Source organism: Lagopus leucura, unplaced genomic scaffold (assembly GCF_019238085.1).
Source record: "Lagopus leucura isolate 7727_CA_CO unplaced genomic scaffold, USGS_WTPT01 Super-Scaffold_100014, whole genome shotgun sequence".
Lineage (NCBI taxonomy): Eukaryota > Metazoa > Chordata > Aves > Galliformes > Phasianidae > Lagopus > Lagopus leucura.
The window spans coordinates 3,607,503-3,626,554 of record NW_024962268.1 but is presented as its reverse complement, the minus strand read 5'-3'; the positions used below and the strand labels follow the sequence as shown (position 1 = coordinate 3,626,554).

The window sequence follows — 19,052 nt, the reverse complement described above, 5'->3', positions numbered from 1 at the left end:
GTGAAGACAAACACTATTTCCTCCTTTACCCCAGCTATTATTGCTAAATATGGCACCTCAAGCTACAGAATATCCCTTTGGTCAGCCTAGTTCAGCTGTCCTGGCTGTATCCTCTTCAACAGGGCAGCATGAGAAAATCCTTGGCTCTGTGTGAGCACTGCTCTGCAATAGCTGAGGACATCAGTGTACCAACACCGAAAATTGCAAACACACCATCATACGAGCCTCTAGAAAGAAAATTTACTGTATCCTAGCCAAAATCATGACAAATACAGCCTTTAACCCTTGGACTCCTTGCAGAACTCAGGTAGTGCTCAGGGCACCACTCCAATCACATGAACTGCATGCCATTCGAGTTACTCATTACTGCATATAAAGCAGGAAGCACATTAGGCTATTCAGAAAGAAAAAAAAAATAGACCTTCTCATACTCTGTTTATTGTGCACAGAATAAGGAAAGAATTTAGATGTTAAATCTTTGCAGTAAGGTATGGCCTTTTTTGAACAGTTATTTTCCATTAAGGACGCTACATTACATCTTCAGTTCAATAATAAACAAGCAATTGTTTCCCTACTTGCTCTTCATGTTTCCTGACAGAAACACAACTTTCACACCTAAAAAGCACTTGTGTTCTGTGTGACCTAAAAAGCTGTACACTCTGCTCTTCAGACATCCATTAAAATGACTTGCTGTTTTAGTTAGGACCCACTGGGATACCATAACATTTCACTGTTGTATTAAGTATCTGTTTAGAATCGGTAGACAAGATTGCAGCAAACAAAAGGAGGGCTAGAGCTTTTTTAGCCCTCAAAAGGAGTGGTCAAACACATTAAACAAACTTCTTAGATTTTACTATGTGTGAAAGAAAACTACTGAATCTGCAGATGCTTAGAAAAAATGTTTGTTGACTTTATTAACAATTCCAAGTTTATCACAACAGAGTGAAAGTTCTAACGAACACATCTTCATACAGGGTGATGAATGAGCTCATCAGAAAAGCAGGGGGAGAACGTGGAAACAAAAGAATAAAAGAAGGGACTGAACTGACTAGAATAAAAGCAAGCAATCACAAGAGAACAAAAAAAGCACATAACACAGTATTTATTATAGGAATACTTGCAGCCTTTAAACTGTACATAACTGCTCTGATTCTAGCTGCAGTTGAAGATCCCCAAAAGGCTGGCTATTTCCCATCTATGTATCAGTTGTTCCAGAGTGTTGTTTGGACTGACAGCTTCTCTATTTGCTTACGTTTGTAGGGATGCAGCTCCACCTAAGTGCAGTGTACAGCTTGGTGAGACTTAGGAGGACTGGAAGATTTGAAAAAATCTGGAAGATTTGAGAAACCACCTGTATAACAGCAGCTTTTCAGATTGTTGAGTAAATGCATTTCCATATTCCTGAGTGGTCACAAATATTACAGATGGGGGAGAAGGGTTTAAGATATTTTAGAAATCCAATAATGTTTAAGTTCTGTATCTTTATTAATCTGTTTTATATCTCATAATTTTCCCTGAGTTCTGAACCATTTGGTTTAGTTATCTGAAGGAGACAGAGGTATGTTCTAATGAAATGCATCAACAAGTAATCCTACTTGACAAATTCATATGTTATAGCTGTAGCTGTCAGGCTTCCAATTCACTATGGAACAATCTCTCTGAAACCAGGCAAGTTGAACTGCTGAGCCATTTGAAAAATATATAAAAGCATTAAAGAAAGCAGGCAATTCAAATTTGTTACACATAAAAAAGTCTTATTTAGATACCTTAAAAAATACAAGGCGTTATATAAAAAAAATAAAATCAAAGCTACTTATCAAAATTTTGTTAAATAGACTCATTTAAGATCTGGTTCTGGCAAGCACTAGGTAACAGTATATAATCTCAACTAACATTTTATTTATCCAGTGCTAGCTGATAACAGGTTCAGCTTGCCAACTTAACACAATAATCTCACCAGGCTTCTACAACGTTAGTATTTAAAACATTTGGAAAACAATGTAAGATTGTATTATACAGCAAATAATAAGCACTCATGTTGCTGGACCCACAACAACATAGTGAAGTAGATTCTCCTTTCACTGTGTTTAAACAATATTCAGTGTAAGCATGTACAGAGAGCAATGCCGGATGTAAATAATGTGCTTCACTGTTCATTACAGTTAAAGCCAAACAAAACAGATTTATCTGTTAATTAAATATACTAGTGACTCTACATAACACCCCAGTGACATTCTGCTTTTAGACAACTTCAATATTGAACAAAAATGTCTTCAACCCCAGCACACTGAGGCCAGCAGCACTTTTGCAAAGCATCAGAAATGCCATGATTTTTTTTTCCAGTCTGGTTAGAAGACTTATCAGTTTGCTAATTCTGTACAAGATCACCTGTGAGTTCTGACATCTAGGCTTCAAATGTGAATAAAAAAGCAAAGTTATTATTTCTTCAAACTGTTATACAAAATAACTTTCTTGTCACTGCCTTCCTTAGAATAGTAAAAAGTCCACTTTTTTCTAGGACTGAAGTCAGTAGGTTGATTTAGTGGTTCCATTTGAGTTTGAAGAGTAAGAATTAGATTTCTTGGGGTATCTGCCTGATGAGAGAGAGACTTGCATCCTCCGTGTAGTTCGCACGCTTCGGCAAATAAGAGCATTTTTAAGATTGTCTCTGAAGTCTTTTGAAATATAGTAGTAAATGAATGGATCAATACAACTGTTCAGTGTGGACAGACACAGTGCAGTTATGTATGACATGTACAGAGAGCTCTCATTATTGTTTCTGAGTTGCAGATAGTGCACAACAAGTAGCACATTGCTTGGTGTAAAACATATGAGATACATGGACAGGACAGCAATAATGAGCTTGATTGCTCTTTTTCGTTTCTTCCCAGTGCTTATATCTGAGATTGAAGCATTCAGAGTCTTAATCATTAGTATGTAAGCAACAGCAGTGATGAGAGCTGGAATTAGGAAGAGTCCAATTGCAAGTGAGAGGAAGTAATTGAACATGTCATGAGCTAAAACATTGTTAGGTAACACATCATGGCAGGTTGTGATGTTAAGGTCTGAAATATACGCTGTCTGATTAACAAGATACAGTGGAATGGTTCCCAGCAAAATCAGTATCCAGATAGCAAGGGAGATGCCCAGGGCAATTTCAAACTTCTTTCTTGAATGCACTATGGGGTTCACTACAACCCAATACCTTTGCACACTGAGACATGTCATAAAAAGAATGGAGCAGTACATATTTCCATAAAAAAATCCAACAAGCACTTTGCAGAGACCTTCCCCAAATAGCCAGTTATTGCCATTTACATGGTATGCAATCTTCAGTGGGAACCAGACAACGAAGAGAAGGTCTGCCAATGCCAAGTTAAGCATATAAATCACAGCTGGATGTTTCTTCTTTGTTCTGAAAAAAAAGACCCAGATGGCCATAGCATTGCTTGGCAAACCAATGATAAAGACAATGACATAGACAATGGGAAGAAAAACTGTAGTCAGTTTTCCTGTAAGGACTTTTGCTGCAAAGTCATCCACTTTGTATGTCTCCTCAGAGGCATTATCAGTATTTGGAACCCTCTGGCCAGCAAAACTTCTTCCTTTTGAACTGCTGTTTCCACTTCTCTCTAGAAAAAGAAATAAAAATTGAGAAATTGCTGTTATTTATTTTTCTTGATTTTTCTTAATATTTTTTGAAATCTTTAAGATAAACTAGGTAGCATGATTTACACTGTACAATTAAAGAGGGCCTTATCAATAAAAAAAATTAAACATTTTCAAATACTTGACAATTTTTCTTCCCTTTCTTTAGTTTATTAACCAAACAATACCTATATCCTTATTCAAGGATTGTATCATCTACCAAAAAACCTTCCCACATCATCAGGTGCTTCTACTAGCTCAACAGTTGAAATAGAAACTGCTTTAAGTATTCCACAGCACTATTATCCTTTTCCATGGTGCTGCCAGATTGCTCAAGTGCTGAGATTCATAAAACTCTGTAGCAGGCATCCAACATATATGCAGTACAAGTTTCTTAGATGAGATGGCCTCAAAATCAGCTAGGCAGAAAATAGAGCATGGAATCATAGAATGGCTTGGGTTGGAAGGGACCTCAAAGATCGTATAGTTCCAAGCCCCCGTGCTGTGAGCAGTAACCAATGAGGCACTAGACCAAACTGCCCAAGGGCCCATCCAACCTCACCTTGATTGCCTCCAGGAAAGGGGCCCACTGTCCTCAGACTAGCTGGAACTGAAACATCTGGAATGCAATGCAGGAAGCTATGTGTGCAGGAACCAGGGAATTGACGGTTGAATCACCATCCCTGGATGTGTTTAAAAACTGTTTGGGTGCGGTGCTCAGGGACATGATTTAGCGGAGGGTTGTTAGAGTTAGGGTAGGATGGTTAGGTCACAGTTGGACTCGATGATCTTTATCGTCTTTTCCAACCTGAGCAGTTCTGTGATTCTATGACTCTATGTGTAAAAGACTTCTGAAGAAAGATGTTGTACCATATCCACAGCTAAATATAAACACACTAACTTTGCCTGAGAAGATGCAGAAGGGGCAGATATCTGTAATCTCCTTCCAGTTCTCAGGTAAGGTAGTTAAGCAGTCCCTACAATTTCCACCCAAATCACTATGCTGCTAGAACTAGCAGCCTAGACTGCTTTGTACACCAGAAAGTTATTACATCAGGTTTTGCTCTGTCTCTTTGTATGCCACATAAACCTGAAAACCATATAGGTAAACCAGACACTCCTGACTGCTCTGCCTTGTATGAGAGCCCTCATACGGCTCAGTCCATAGACTCCCACTACAACACCTTCCATACCCAGTGCAGTCCACTTGCACAGACTAGTCAAAATGCACTAACAGAAAATGACAGTGCAATTACTCTGTTCCAGAGAGTCAGCCAAAAATCCACAGAGGTAGACAGAGTGGACACGAAACACGACTGTTGGTGGTAGAAGTATTTTAACCTTATCACAGTTTCTATCAATATCTGAGGACAGCTGTAGTGGGAAAACAAACAAACAAACAAAAAAACCCAGCTCCAACTCCTCCACTCAAAACAACACAACAAAAACAAACAAACAAAACCAAACCACACACACACAGAAAAACCCCACAGGAGTATAGAGAGCTTTCTTAACGAAGCAGGTTTGTGCGTAAGAAGACAAAAACAATGTTTAAGGATGAAACTTTTTTCTTTCAGGGATGTCTGTTTTTGATATAATTCAAAAATAAAAAATGCTTAACAGCTTAAATTTTGAAGCATAAGAATTATCAGACAAGAACCAGATAAATACACAACTATCCATGTTTCCAACACAGAGTGTCAAAATAGATTCTCAGAAATAGACATATAATGTGTATCAATTCTTGGCTATATAGCTGGTACGCGTATGAGGGTTTTGGTTTTTAAGATGATGGGGACTTTCTATGAAATACATAATCCACCAGAGAGGGATTGCCTAGGAGAGGCATCTCCTAGGAGAGATGCCTCTGCCTAGGAGAGGCAGGACAATTTCTGGCAACAGGAAGGCCAACATAGTGAGCCAGGCTTTTAAAAGAAAGACTTGTAGGGGAAGCTCCAAAAATCACAGAATCACAGGGGCTGAGTGACCTTAAGAGATGATCAAGTCCAACTCCCCTGCTAAAGTGAATTCTATACAGTAGGTTGTACAAGTAGGTGTCCAGACGGGTCTTGAATATCTCTATAGGAGACTCCACAACTTTTCTAGGCAACCTGTTTTCCTGAGTCATCACCCTTACCTTGAAGTTCTTCCATATGTCAGTATGGAACTTCCAATGCTCAAGATTTGGGTCACTGATTCTCATCTTATCACTGCACACCACTGAGAAGAGCTGGGCCTCATCCATTTGCCTCCTACCTCCCTTTAGACATTCATAAAATATAAAAATATATAAAAAATGGCAATGCTCATGCTTTTGCAACCAAATGGGGAATAAGTCAGGCCAATCCAAACAGTGATAAACATTCCTTAGTTGCCTCTTGCAATATGAGCCAGAAGGTCAGCTACCTCAAAGGTGCATATAGCTACAGATGATCCTCTTGCATTCTTCTAGAGAAATATGCATCTTCTACTCCCATCTCCTCCCTAGAGTGTCTATATACCAATGCATACAGCATGGGGAGTAAACAGAAAGAACTAGAAATATGTGTGAGGCCTCAGGATCACAGTCCCCCTGTAATCACAGAGATACGATGGGAGAGCTTGCATGACTGGAATGCTGTAATGGATGGCTAGGTACTCTTTAGGAAACACAAGCCAGCAAGGTGAGGTGATGGAGTTGTTCTTTTTGTGAGACAGCAACTGGAATACATCAAGCTCTGCCTAGTAATGAATGAGTGGAGACCTTATAGATCAGAACTAAGGGGGAGGCTCACACGGCTGACACCACTGTGGGTTTTACTACTGACTGATCAGAGGAAGAAGCTGACGAGGCCTTCTACAGAAAGCCAAAAAGTAGCCTCACTATCAGAGGCACTTATGGCTCTTATGGGGTATTTCAGCCATCCTGACATTTGCTGGAAAAGCAACACAGCCAGGCAAACACAGTCCAGGAGGTTCCTCCAGAGAATTAAAAAAAAATTTCTGACATAAATGGTGGTGGACCCAATAAGAAGTGTGCAGCTGGACCTTGTTCTTACTGCTTGACAATGTGAAGGCTGGGGGCAGTCTTGGATGCAGAGACCACAAGATAGTGGAGTTCAGGTCCTTACATGGACATACAAGGCAATAAGTAGGATTGCAACCCTGAACTTCAGCAGAGTCAACTATGACCTGTTCAAGGACCTACTTGGAGGTATCTCATAGGTTACAGCACTGGATTGTAAATAGGCCCAAGAGAGTTGGTAGACATTCAAATCCACTTTTTCCAAGCTTATGACTGCTGTACCCCTAAGAGTAAGAAATCAGGCAAAGGTGGCAGGAGTCCTGCATGAATGAGAAAGGAGCTCAGTGAAAATCTCAAGTGGAAGAAGAAAGTCTATGGAATATGAAAAAGGGGTCTGGCTGTTTGGGAAGAATACGAGAATATTACCAGGGCACAAATGGATGCACTGAGAAAGGCTAAGGCCCGCTTTGAATTAAATCTGGTTTGGGAGGTCAAGGACAACAAGAAATGTTTCCTTAAGTATATCAGTAGCAAATGTAAGATGAGGGAAAATGTGGGGCCACTGCCATGTGTAGTGATTGCTCTGGTAATGAAGGACTCCAAAAAGGCACAGTTACTGAGGACATAAGGAAAGGCACTGTCACTCCAGTCTTCATAAAAGGCAAGGAAGAGGAGTTGAGAAACTACGAGTCAGTCAGGCTCACCTCCATCCCTGGGACTTAATGGAAAAACTTACTCCTTATGTAACATCCAAGCAAGTGGAAGAAAAGGTGATTGTCATGAGCAGACAACATAGATTCACAAAGGGGAAACCATGCTTGTCCAATCTGGTAGTGATCTATGATGTCATCACAGTCTGAGTAGATGGGAGTGAGCAGTGCATGTTTTCTACCTTGACTTCAGCAAACTTTTTACACTATATTCCATAACATACCCATAGGTAAACTGAGAAAGTGTGGGATAGATGAGTGGATGGTGCAGTGGACTGAGAAGGAACTGGGCTTGTTTAGCTTGGAGAAAAGAAGACTCCAGGGAGACCTCATTGTGGCCTTCCAATACATGAAGGGAGCAAGAACGACTGTTTAAATGGGTCGATAGCGATAGGATAAGGGGGAGTGCTAGGACAAGTTTTAAACTAAGACAGAGGAGATTTAAGTTTGATATTAGGAAGAAGTTTTTCACTCAGAGGGTGGTAGCACACTGGGAACAGGTTGCCCAAGGAGGTCCGAACCTTGGAAGCATTCAAGGCCAGGCTGGATGTGGCTCTGGGCAGCCTGATCTAGTGGTTGGTAACCCTGCCCACAGCACGGGTGTTGAAAGTAAATCTTTGAGGACCTTTTAACCCAGGCTATTCTACGATTCTATCAGTACGTGTTACGGTCTGACCTGCTCAAAAGGAGCCCTGTGGAGAAGGACCTGGGTGTTCCAGTAGACAGTATGAGCTTTGCCGCTGATGTTCACAGGCTTGTTTGAAATGTATAATCAAAAATATTCTCCAAAAACACTATAGTGTTAGCACAACACTGAAGAACAAAAGCAACACAAAGTAGATTGAAGAGCTCATGACCCACAATTAGTATTGCAAGAGTGACAAAACAGAGACAATAGTTTTATTGTTGCTATCCTTTGTTCTGTTTTGGAAGACATGGTCAAATTAAACGGATTGTTTCAGACAACAAGTTTGGCTTTCACGCTCACTTCTTTTGGTTTCGGCTTCAAAATTTGACTGTTACTGGTCAGCTTTTATTAGCCCAGCTGGCATGCATAGGGAGGCAGTTCTGCATCCTGTTTCTGTAGCAGTTAATGCTCCCTCCCAGGGCAACCAATCCTTTGTTAGGTATGTGCATTTTCTACAACCCTTTCATACTCGCTGTTTTCCATAACAATTGCTGGTTTTTTCCAAGCAGAGTTTCACCCCGCCTGACTCAAAGGCAGAGAATGCAGTTAACTTGCTTATCTGCCCACGGGAAAAGCTTACCAGCCATCAGGGGGACGAAATATTCCTTCCACACCAAAAGATCGTTTCAACACTGTTGCTATTTGTCCAGTATCACAGAATTACAGAATTCCCCAAGATGGAAAAGACCCACAAGGATCACTGAGTCCAACTCCTGGCTCCACAAGGAACCACCCAAAAACGGGACTGTGTTTCTGAGAGTGTTGTCCAAATGCTTCTTCATATACAACCCACAGCGCAAAAAATGAACTACTATGCCCGCCCTGCAGATACAGAAGTGGTGGTACTACACGGTATCTAGTTCAACTATTGCAGCTCACGGTGGTAATATCCACACGGGACTACAGTTAGGACTATCCCAGTGCTTGGTTCAGCAGCACAGATTCACTGTAAATCCACAACGTCATGAGCCTATTGGACAACAGCCATGTCTCCTGACTTAGAATTGTAGAATCATTAAGGTTGGAAAAAAGGACTAAGAACATAGACTAACTTGGGTTGGAAAAGACCTCAAAGATCATCCAGTTCCAAACCCCCTGCTTTGGGCAGCTCACTAAATCAGGCACTAGATCATGTTGGCCATCACCTGGTAATAGTCCCAGCGATCACCTATTCCAACCGTGGACCCATCAAGCACCATGCCCCCTGAACCATGTCCTCTGCAGCACATCTTGGCACAGAGGGAATCCTATCACTAGCTCTCTCCTGTCCCAACATCAGAACATCAAGCACCTGGCTTCAGTGCTGAAGCTTGCCACTTTCTCCTGCCGAGCTGTTTCCACAGTCACAGCTCAGATAACAGGGATACCAGGAGGCAGACCCACATCACCAACTCCGTGCTCAACCACGAAATTTGCACCTAACGCCTCACTGATTTTCACACCCTGAGGATTTCACGCTGCCTTCCGTCTGTGAAACTTACAACAGCTCCAGACAGCACAGACGAACACTGAGCCAAAACGTACCAATGCACAGCAAAGCAGAACGCATCTGTTGCTATCGCGTCCCGGTGTCGAGCACGCAGCTGATAACCGCGTAATAAAAATTCAGCGTTTGCGTGTTGAGAAAGCACGACCTACCACGAAGCTGACTTCATTATTTACACAGTCCTTATGCATATACTTTTACTACATAAGAAGGCACGGTAGGAACGAATGCAGGACGGCACAGAGCAAAGTGCACGCTGAGGTACAGCCCTGGGGCTTGCTGCAAAGGCAGGGAAGTGCGAACATTAAAGCAGCAAAATCCCAAAATCCCACTTTTTTTTTTTTTTCCCCCCTTCCAAATAACACTTATGTCCAAAAAAGCAACATAAACTAACAAAAGTAGGAATTAAAATTAGAGAAAAAGCAAAAACAAAAACAAACAAAAAAAACCCCAACCGGAACAAAAAGTGAGAACAGTCTTTAAAGATCGCTGTCTTGTTTGCGGTTTTTTTTCTGATACAGCCTCAGTCCGGCCGCTAGCCGATCGCGAACAGCCGGTTATGTGAAGCGCCGGCAGCCACCGAACGCCGCGCTGCCCGATGGAGGAGCCGCCAGGAGAGCCCGCCCGCCCCACAGCCCGCGGACCCCGCGCCGTCTCACCTGTGGGAGCGGCAGCAGCCAGCAGGGCGCTGAGCAGCAGCAGCACGCACAGCCCGCGGCGCCCAGCCATCCTCCCTCCACTCCGGACGCTGCCGCCGATCTACCGCACGCCCGACCAGTTTCGCCCGATACCTGAACTAGGAGGGGCGGAGGGGGCGGAGGGGGCGGAGGGGGCGGAGGGGGCGGAGGGGGCGGAGGGCGCGGCCTGCCCGGCAGCGGGCGGGAGGGCGGGGCCGCGCCTCCAGGGCTGAGCGGGGCAGCGCCTATAAATGGCGGGGGGAGCCCCGCTGCGGGGTTCCTTCGCGGCTCCGCCTCGTAGCCTGCGCATCGGTTGGGACTGCGCTGCTGCTGCAGGTGTCCTGCGGGGAGCCCAGGCCGGTGTCCGCAGCAGGGGCGGCCGCTGGGGCTGCTTTTGTATTGCAAGTTTTGAATCATCGAATCGTAATCGTAGAATTATAGAGTGGCCTGGGTTAAAAAGGACCTCAAAGATCGTCTGGTTTCAACCCCCTGTGAGCAGGGTTGCTAACCACTTGAGCAGGCTGCCCAGATTTTTGCACCAGCTTTGGGTGGTGAGGCTCACAGCGCAGAGCCAGAAGTCGCACCAGAACACCTCTGTTGTTCCTCATGTACACCTGGTGAAGTGAATGGCCCTGTGCATCACCGGGGTATGGTGGTGAGGGTGTCTGAGCTGTAGGAGGGGAACACCTTCCACATCACCTTTGTTTTTTCCCCATGTTCTTCTGACACTGCTTGCTGATCAGGTTTGTATTAGAAGAACAGCAGTATGTGTACTTAAGTAACATTTTTATCAGAATAGCCCAGCAGCGTGTTGTTTGATCTGCTCTGTGTTGGGACATCGCCATGATTCGCACTGACCAACACCTCAGCTGGAAAAGACCACAATGTGTTAGCAAGGAAGGGGCTGAGGGGCGTTTTTGGAGTCTTACTACTCCTGCTGACTCATAAAGTGCTTGTTTATGTTTGCCAGGTTTCAAACTATTCTTCAATGTGTTGTCATATGAAAAACAAGCAGGAATATGTGTAATGGTTGCTTAACCCATTGCATTTGCGTGTAACAACACAAGAGGGATGTTTTTGCTGTTGGCCTCATTTAGGTTTGGGGAACACCAGGTTCCTTTCATTTTTGCAAATACAGGTCTCAGGAATAATGCGACTAAGCGTAATGTGATGCTAGCCATGTTTTCAATTTTTTCAACGTATTTTAGGAGTGTATTTAGACTTGTAAAAATCAAGCGTGCAAGCTATCAAATTCAGAAATTAAAACCCTTTCAGCTGTAATTCATACCTCTGGACATGGAAATGGCTTTCTGGTCACATCAGTGGTGTCCTCTCCCTCTTGGTTAGTATGCAGAATGCTTAGTGTTTAGCTAGTGATAAACTTGTTGCTTTCTTCCATTCTTTTATTTATGTAAATGAATGAATATATTATGAATATATTGCTCTTATTCTATGCTGCTCTGAAGACAAAATTGTTCTTTTTGTGTACTGTGATGTTTGTGAAGTCTCACTGCAAGTGCATGGAGTCTGCATTGCTCATACGTTACAGGTGGAAAGTGGAGCATAGAGGTAACAAGGTAAATACACTTGGAAGTGTTAGGTATCTAGGTTGTGCTCAAGGGCCTTTTTTTTTGGCTGGGGGGGTGGGGGTGGGGAAGTTCTTTGTTATAAGTTAGTCACTCAAAGCATGTATTTGCTCCTGTTTGTCATCACTCACAGCTCCTGTTGGTTCCTATTTGTCATCCACCCAGTGAAGTCTGCTCATCTGAATCTCAGCTTCCTCCTGAGCACTGAGAAAGCAATAGACCATCTCTATGGACACCCCTGTCTTCTTTCTTACGTGCTGTGTTGTTCTGTTAACTTTACAGGCTGCTTCATGAGTACTTAGTCTCCAGCTCCTAATCACCTTGTTCAGTGAGTTGTAATCTTCCCACCTGGATTTTATCTAATCTCCCTTTCAAATTGGCATGCATATATGTGCTGGCTTTCAATTTCTATGGTGTTTTCCCTCTCTTTTTACGGTGGTTTCCCTCTCAGACCTGAAGTACTAAGACCTATTTAGCCCTCCTCTCATCTGGGTCTGCTCCAGCCGGTGCTCTCATGCTGTCTGCCAGCACCTAATTTTCACTGCTCGTTATTTCTTGATTTATTCTATCCAGTCTGTCTTCTTGTTACTTTACATTCAAAGCAGATGGCTTATCCCTTATTTGCCTGGATCTAGCAACAGTGGAAGGAATTGAGAACAAGGTAAAAGGATTAATTGCTGTCAATAAACAAAATCTGCTGCAGGCTGTCCCATGAGGGGTTGGAGCAGCGTCTGAAAAAGTTCTGTAGCTCTCTGCAGAGTAAAGTGTCACTGCAGGCATGTTTTCTGCAAATGAAACTCTGAGCTTAGCCTGTAAGTACAAGAAGACCAAGCTGATGTACGTTTCTAACTTGGCTAGGTCTTTGTAGGAATGTCAGTAATTGACAGAAGGAATATCTCCTTTCAAAATCTCAGAAGAAATTATTGAAATTCACTGGCAATCAAACAGTGGAGCTTATAAGACTGTATGCAGGGCATCTGTAATGCTGGAGAATTGTCAACTTGCTTTTCAGGAAACTACTGATCTTGGGTATATTTAAGCTGTGGATTCTAGAGCTCCATCAATGCCTTGGTAACAAGGCTTTTCTTCTGATTTTGTTCTCTTTATTTACTTTTATCTAGAAGTTAAGTGTTTTTAGCTAACATTGTCAGCATGCATTTTATTTTTCTAGCAAAATTACACATTCATAGCATGCAGATTAGTTCTGCCTCAAAACTTAAAATGTATGTAATAGAAACTGGATACTTTTTGTAGCTAGAGCTTTCTTTCTGCACTTCAATCACACTGTGAATTTCTGAATTCCGTCAGTGAATGGGTTTATAGTCTCTGCTTTACTGTAATCCAATCACATGCCTTTTGGGGAAAAAGGTACCATATGTCTTAAATGTTAGCATCTTAAATGCTTTCTTAAGGTGCAAGAAGAGCTTGTTTTTAGAAGACAGAGGACATAAAGATCTCCCACCTTTAAAAATCAGTGCCTTGTAGTGATGGCACAAGCACTTGCCTTACATTTCAAACACTGTGACTGTGCTACGGTCCAAGGACAGAGTGGGAAGTTTGGTTTGAATGAAATAATAATTTCATTTTGGTAACTTCAGTATTGTGAAGCCTTCCTCCTTGTGTTTCTTGTTCGTAAGGTGACACTTTCTTGCATCTTAAGTAGTCTTTTCCTTTGTGATTTTTTTTTTTTTTTTCTTCAGAATCTTTGAATAGGTCTTAGACTATCTTCTGCCCAGTTCTTGGTCAGCTTTGCTGGCAGACTTATTGGGTACTACATACTGGTCACTAAATGTCCATGACACTCATGTGTTCATCCAGGATTTCAGAAGCAGGGGGTAATGGGCAGCAACTGTGTTTTATTTCGTTGATAGCAAAGCTCAGTTTTATTTTATTTTTTTTTATTTTATTTCTTACTTTGTGCTTAAGAATTCACTTCCATTGCCTTTCTTATCGTGTCCACCCTAAGACGCTTGCAATTTTTGGGAATTCTGGCTGTCATGAATGTGTGTTTTGTGAGTATTGTAGTGATGTTAGTGCTGGGGATGCCAGTGTGGTCAGTGTATTAATTCATGGCATTTTAGGATCATTGTGTTGGAAGAAGGGTTATGTAGTATGAGTTGTTTAAGGAAGTCCATTAATGGTTATTGGGTATCTTCCTGATTTTTCTGACCTTCTGTAAGCTGTGTCCTGTATTTATTCCTGATTTTTGACCTTTAACACTAACTGTATTTGCACCTTTCCAAAAGTGAGGAGACAGGCTTTGGTCTGGAAGCATCACAAAGAGAAGTGGCAAAGGTCTAGAACAAAATGTTAGGTATGTCTGGTGTGTGGAGGATACAAACAAAAGGTAGCCCAAGCCTTGTTTCACTCTGCATGGAGCTAGAGCTGTGACTCCTGTTTACAGTGACCTTTCCGTAATAAAGGACACATGAAGTAAACAAGAATGCTGGGGCTAAGCAGAGTACGAAGCAGTGCTTCTGCACTTATGCTGGCAGTTGCTTATCCTGCAGTACATGTACCTTCAAGTGTGCATAGGGATACACTTAAAAGAAACAAAACAAAACCCCAAACAACAAAAGTATGTTGTGGCTCAAATTAAGAAATTGGAAATTAGGAAATGCTGTAATTTGGGCTTCCTGTACTTTCTCAATTCAGCCCACTTATGCGTGTGCATTTTGAAAGGAGTTTAGTTATAACATTACATCCAGTCTGTGGTGCACTGGATGGATTGTGGGCTCCTGAATGAGCAGATAATCTCAAGTACCTCCATTTACAAGTACAGATAGTATCAAGATACCAGGATTTAGCTGGTACTGACTTATTATACTACTGCTGTTGTGAGCTGGGAAAGTACTCTCTCTGCATAGATAGGAATTCAGAGAAAAGGATATGCAGATAGCTTACAACTGATCAGTGAAAATGAGTGCTTGCATGTCTGCTATACATAATAGCACTATGTCACCTGTGCTGAGTAAATGAAGCAGTAGTTCATTATTAAGTTTAGGAAGAAAAAAAAAAAGTAATACCTCAACAAAAAGGAGCACTGTCACTGTGCTGGCGTGTTTGGCATGAATGGGTGCTACTGTGCCCTTCTGTAATAGCCAGCTACTCTCCAGAGCGTACCACCTGCAAAGAGTGCTGGATGAGCTTGCATTGACACCTGGACTTAAAAACAAGTTCAGCCTTACAGCAATAGAGAGAAGATTATTAAGGAGCTGTATGCTTACATATGCAAGCTATTTAATGCAGAAATAAAACAAGGAAGGCTCTGGGAGGAAATTATGCACTGTGTTAATCATTCTGAACTAGATAAGGATATTTCACATCTTTCTCTTTCACAGTCCTAGTTGTCTGTTTATTTACAAAGAAGCTTATTTACAGTTAATTGCAAATGTAATTTGGTTTCTGCTGACACCATGGAACTATCCAAACAACAAATTACTTTTAGGAGAAATCTTAATTACCTAATCATTAAGAGCAATAACTGAAAATATTGAAAGCACAGTGAAAAATGGTAAAAGCCATTTCTACTCACTATATTCCTTTTGGAAATACAGTGAAGCCACATTGGTTCCAAGGGAGAGTTTAAGTTAAAAATTATGGCAAAAAACTTTTTTGATCCAAGAATGTGTTGCAAAGGGATGAGCACAGTGAAGCATTAAGCCTGTCCAGCGGGAAGAGATAAATGGCTTTTCCTTCTGGAGATAAATTAAATGAATCTATATTGATTTAATTTTGGAGATACAGTCTCCAAACAGAGGAGGCACTCCTGTTTTCTCCTTTATCTTTTTTTGTGCTACTGTTTGCATGTATTGGTTTGTAAAACTGTTCTGAAAGGGACTGATGGATGATTTCAGTGTTGCAGTTCTTTTCTAGTCCATGTACATCTGCACTGGAAGGAATATAGTGTATGTGAAGTGTATAAAGCTATTCCTCTTAGAATAGTCTAAATTATTGCAGTTGATCACAGAATTAATGAATGCAAATAGTATTGTCCCACAGCAAACAGGATTCCTGTTTAATGTGTGTGGAAAAAGTTCTTCCTTTATTCAGCACCAGTAAGTTGTTTGTTGAAAGATATTTCCAGCTCTTTCAACATTTTCCTTAAAACTGGATATAGTCCAGAGAAGATATGAGCAATCAGGACAATCTGAAAAATGTTTGGAGCAGTTAATTTTTCTTGGTCTAAAGAAGGTCACAACGGAAATGATAACATACTTAAAATATTCCATGTCTGAAGCATGTCTTCAGTGTACACTGGATTGATTGGAAAAATAGCTAAGTTAGACATTAGCAAAAAGTTTCTTACAATTCTCACTAATTGTATTGAGCTCTTCCTAAGGAATCAGTGTGCCACTAATCACTGGCGGCTTTAAATTAGTTTAGACAAGCGGGAATTATGTAGGAATGTGTAGTTTACCCTGGCAGGAGAAGTAGGTAAAGTTTCACCTAATTCAAGGTGAAGTCAGTGAAATCACTAACCTCAGTGATTTTAATCCTTTCAGGTTCTGAATTCAGTAAGGTTCTTCATGGTATTCTGTGCTGTGCGTCAAGCTGTGGTCCTGCACTCATGCATCTCTCTTCAGAAACAGATGCTACTAGAATGCTATCCAAATCCTATCTTATCTGATTCTATCTTGGGAAGTGTTCAGATCCTCAGGTCACATTTATCATTTCTGAGCAATCATGACTCAGATGATGGAAGTTTTTGACTCCAGAGAGAGGAGCCTGTACAAACCCCTCTGCATTCTTTCTTCCTTACCAGACAGAGATTACAGCAGTGCTCTGAATAAAGAACCAGGAGCCCAGAGGGAGGGCTGCAATGCATTCCTGGTTGGATGGTGCTGAGAGGGAACGTCAAATAGGTTTTGGAGCAGTAATAGACCTCCGGGAAATTAGTCTATACCCATTTTGAAGAGCTAGACAATAGTTGCAGGAAGATTCTGATTCCAATCCACAAAGTTTGGTGGACACGAGGAGAGCTGTGTGTTGTAAATACAAGATAAAAATATGTGAAGCAGCTGATACTAAGCCACAAACCTAGTCACCTTCAAAAAAGCAGCATCAAGATGCAGTCTCAGATTTAGGAGCTGACTAAATCATAGACAGATTTCAGAAAGAGAGGAGACTCAAACCTAAATGTGGATAGGGGACTGAAGGAAGTGTGTTGCCAGGTATTTGAATTGTCTTCTGACAAGGCAGATATCTATAAGAAACTAATCATGTAGGCAAAGCAAACATCATTGTAGTTGTATGTGATTTATGTTTTTCACAAGAGGGTAGGCAGGAATTTTTATGTACTTATTGTTTGTATTTCTGCTTATTTTTACTTATTTTGCATTTAAAACACAAATGAATAAAATAAAGAGATCATTAGGGCACTAAAGGAATGCTTTGTGTTCTCCCTTCTTTCACTTTCTGGGCAGCCAAGTTAAATCTTTAAATAATTCTAAAGTTAGATTATGTGATTACGAACAGTCTCTAAGAGTTGACCCTTCTGCTTGTGTTGATCTAATCCAGACTGGGAGAACACTCTACAGTCAAACAGGAATATAACATGCCTTTTGGGTTTTATCACGACCATTTGGAACTGTCTCCTTATCTGCCTTGTGGGTGTATGTGTTAGATGATTAGCAATCTATCCAAGCATATAAGAATAATCCAAGTAGAAATAACCCAGAAACACAGTTATTAGCCTGATTATTGTTTTCCTTACTGCCTTGTTTGTTTGCTTTAGCTCTCCTTCTACTGTCAGCCTGCAGAATGACATTGCCTGCCTGATGCATCTGCTTTCACTTGCTCTTTGCATTTCCCAGTTTGGTAGAAACACATGCATTTTTTCAGTGTTCTGCTAGCACACGGTTATTATTCCTCACACTATAGTCCCCGGAACACTTTCAAAAGAGGATTTTTTTTCTATGTCTTCTAGGTCAACTCTACCTGAGGGATACCTGTGGAAAGAGAAGGTAAAAAGCAATGTTTTGTGAGTTGCATCCTGGAAATGCATTTTAAATTTGTGATTCCTTCATGTCTTGAGAACTCAACAGAGTTCCAGTGTACTGTGCAATGCTTAAGTAGATCTGTGGCAAATCTACAGAGGAGGAAAGTGGAATTGGAGACATAGGAATGAGTGGAACAAGAGTGTAAAAGGAAGAATAGTCAGACTTCAAGAAGAAGAGGGAAGAGCAGAATGACTTGCAGAGAGAGCTTTAAACTAGATAGGAAGAGGGAAGGGGATAAAGCCAGGTCTACTAGAGAGCAGCCTGGGGAAGTGGTATTGGGATTAGGTGAGAGGCGAGGGGCTCAGCTGAGGTGCGTCTACACTAATGCACGCAGCATGGGCAACAAACAAGAAGAGTTGGAAGCCATTGTGCAGCAGGCGAACTATGACCTAGTTGCCGTAACGGAAACGTGGTGGGATTGCTCCCACGATTGGAGCGCTGCAATGGATGGCTATAAACTCTTCAGGAAAGATAGGCAAGGAAGGTGGGGTGGTGGTGTGGCTCTCTATGTCAGGGAATACTTCTACACTACTGAGATTATGAGTGGGGACGATAACGTTGAATCCCTATGGGTAAAGATCAGAGGAAGGGCTGACAAGACAGGCACCCTGGTGGGCGTCTGTTATAGACCTCCAAATCAGGATGAAGAGACAGACGAGGTATTCTATAAGCAGCTGGCACGAGCTGCACAGTCGCCTGCCCTTGTCCTCATGGGGGACTTTAACTTTCCTGACATATGCTGGGAGTACAGCACAGCACAGAGGAAGCAGTCTAGGAGGTTTCTGGAATGCGTAGAGGACAACTTCCTGATACAGCTGGTCAGAGAGCCCACAAGAGGAACTGCCCCACTAGACCTGCTGTTCACAAACAGGGAAGGTTTGGTGGGAGATGTGGAGGTTGGAGGCTGTCTTGGACAGAGTGACCATGAAATGATAGACTTTTCGATTCATGGTGGAGCCTGGAAGGGGAATAGTAAAATTGCTTCCTTGGACTTCAGGAGGGCGGACTTTGAATTGTTCAGGGGACTAATAGGGGGAGTCCCCTGGCATTCAGTCTTAGCGAGTAAAGGGGTCCAAGAGAGCTGGTTGCTCTTCAAGAAGGAAGTCTTAAGGGCGCAGGAGCAGGCAGTCCCCCTGAGCTGCAAAATGAGCTGGCGGGGAAGAAGACCAGCGTGGATGAATAGGGAGCTATTCCTGAGGCTCCGAGAGAAAAAGAGAATCTACCGCCTGTGGAAAGAGGGACAGGCTGCTC

General features: G+C 42.0%; 1 protein-coding gene across 1 annotated transcript; it reads right to left on the bottom strand.

The window, feature by feature from the left end:
* Positions 1-886: 886 nt before the first annotated feature.
* Positions 887-10,327, bottom strand: F2RL1 (F2R like trypsin receptor 1). Its single transcript, XM_042875293.1, has 2 exons — positions 10,196-10,327; positions 887-3,632 (listed from the first exon to the last, which is right to left on the bottom strand). Exons 1-2 carry the CDS (start codon positions 10,263-10,265, stop codon positions 2,527-2,529), a joined length of 1,176 nt encoding a protein of 391 aa, XP_042731227.1. The 5' UTR covers positions 10,266-10,327; the 3' UTR covers positions 887-2,526.
* Between the last annotated feature and the right edge of the window lie 8,725 nt (positions 10,328-19,052).

What these genes read in the sequence shown, in the direction of transcription:
- F2RL1 (XM_042875293.1), bottom strand. Translation starts at nt 10,265, where the DNA reads ATGGCTGGGCGCCGCGGGCTGTGCGTGCTGCTGCTGCTCAGCGCCCTG. An exon ending in GGCTGCTGCCGCTCCCACAG is followed by an intron (nt 3,633 to 10,195) that starts GTGAGACGGCGC and finishes TTCTTTTTCTAG; the next exon opens with AGAGAAGTGGAAACAGCAGT.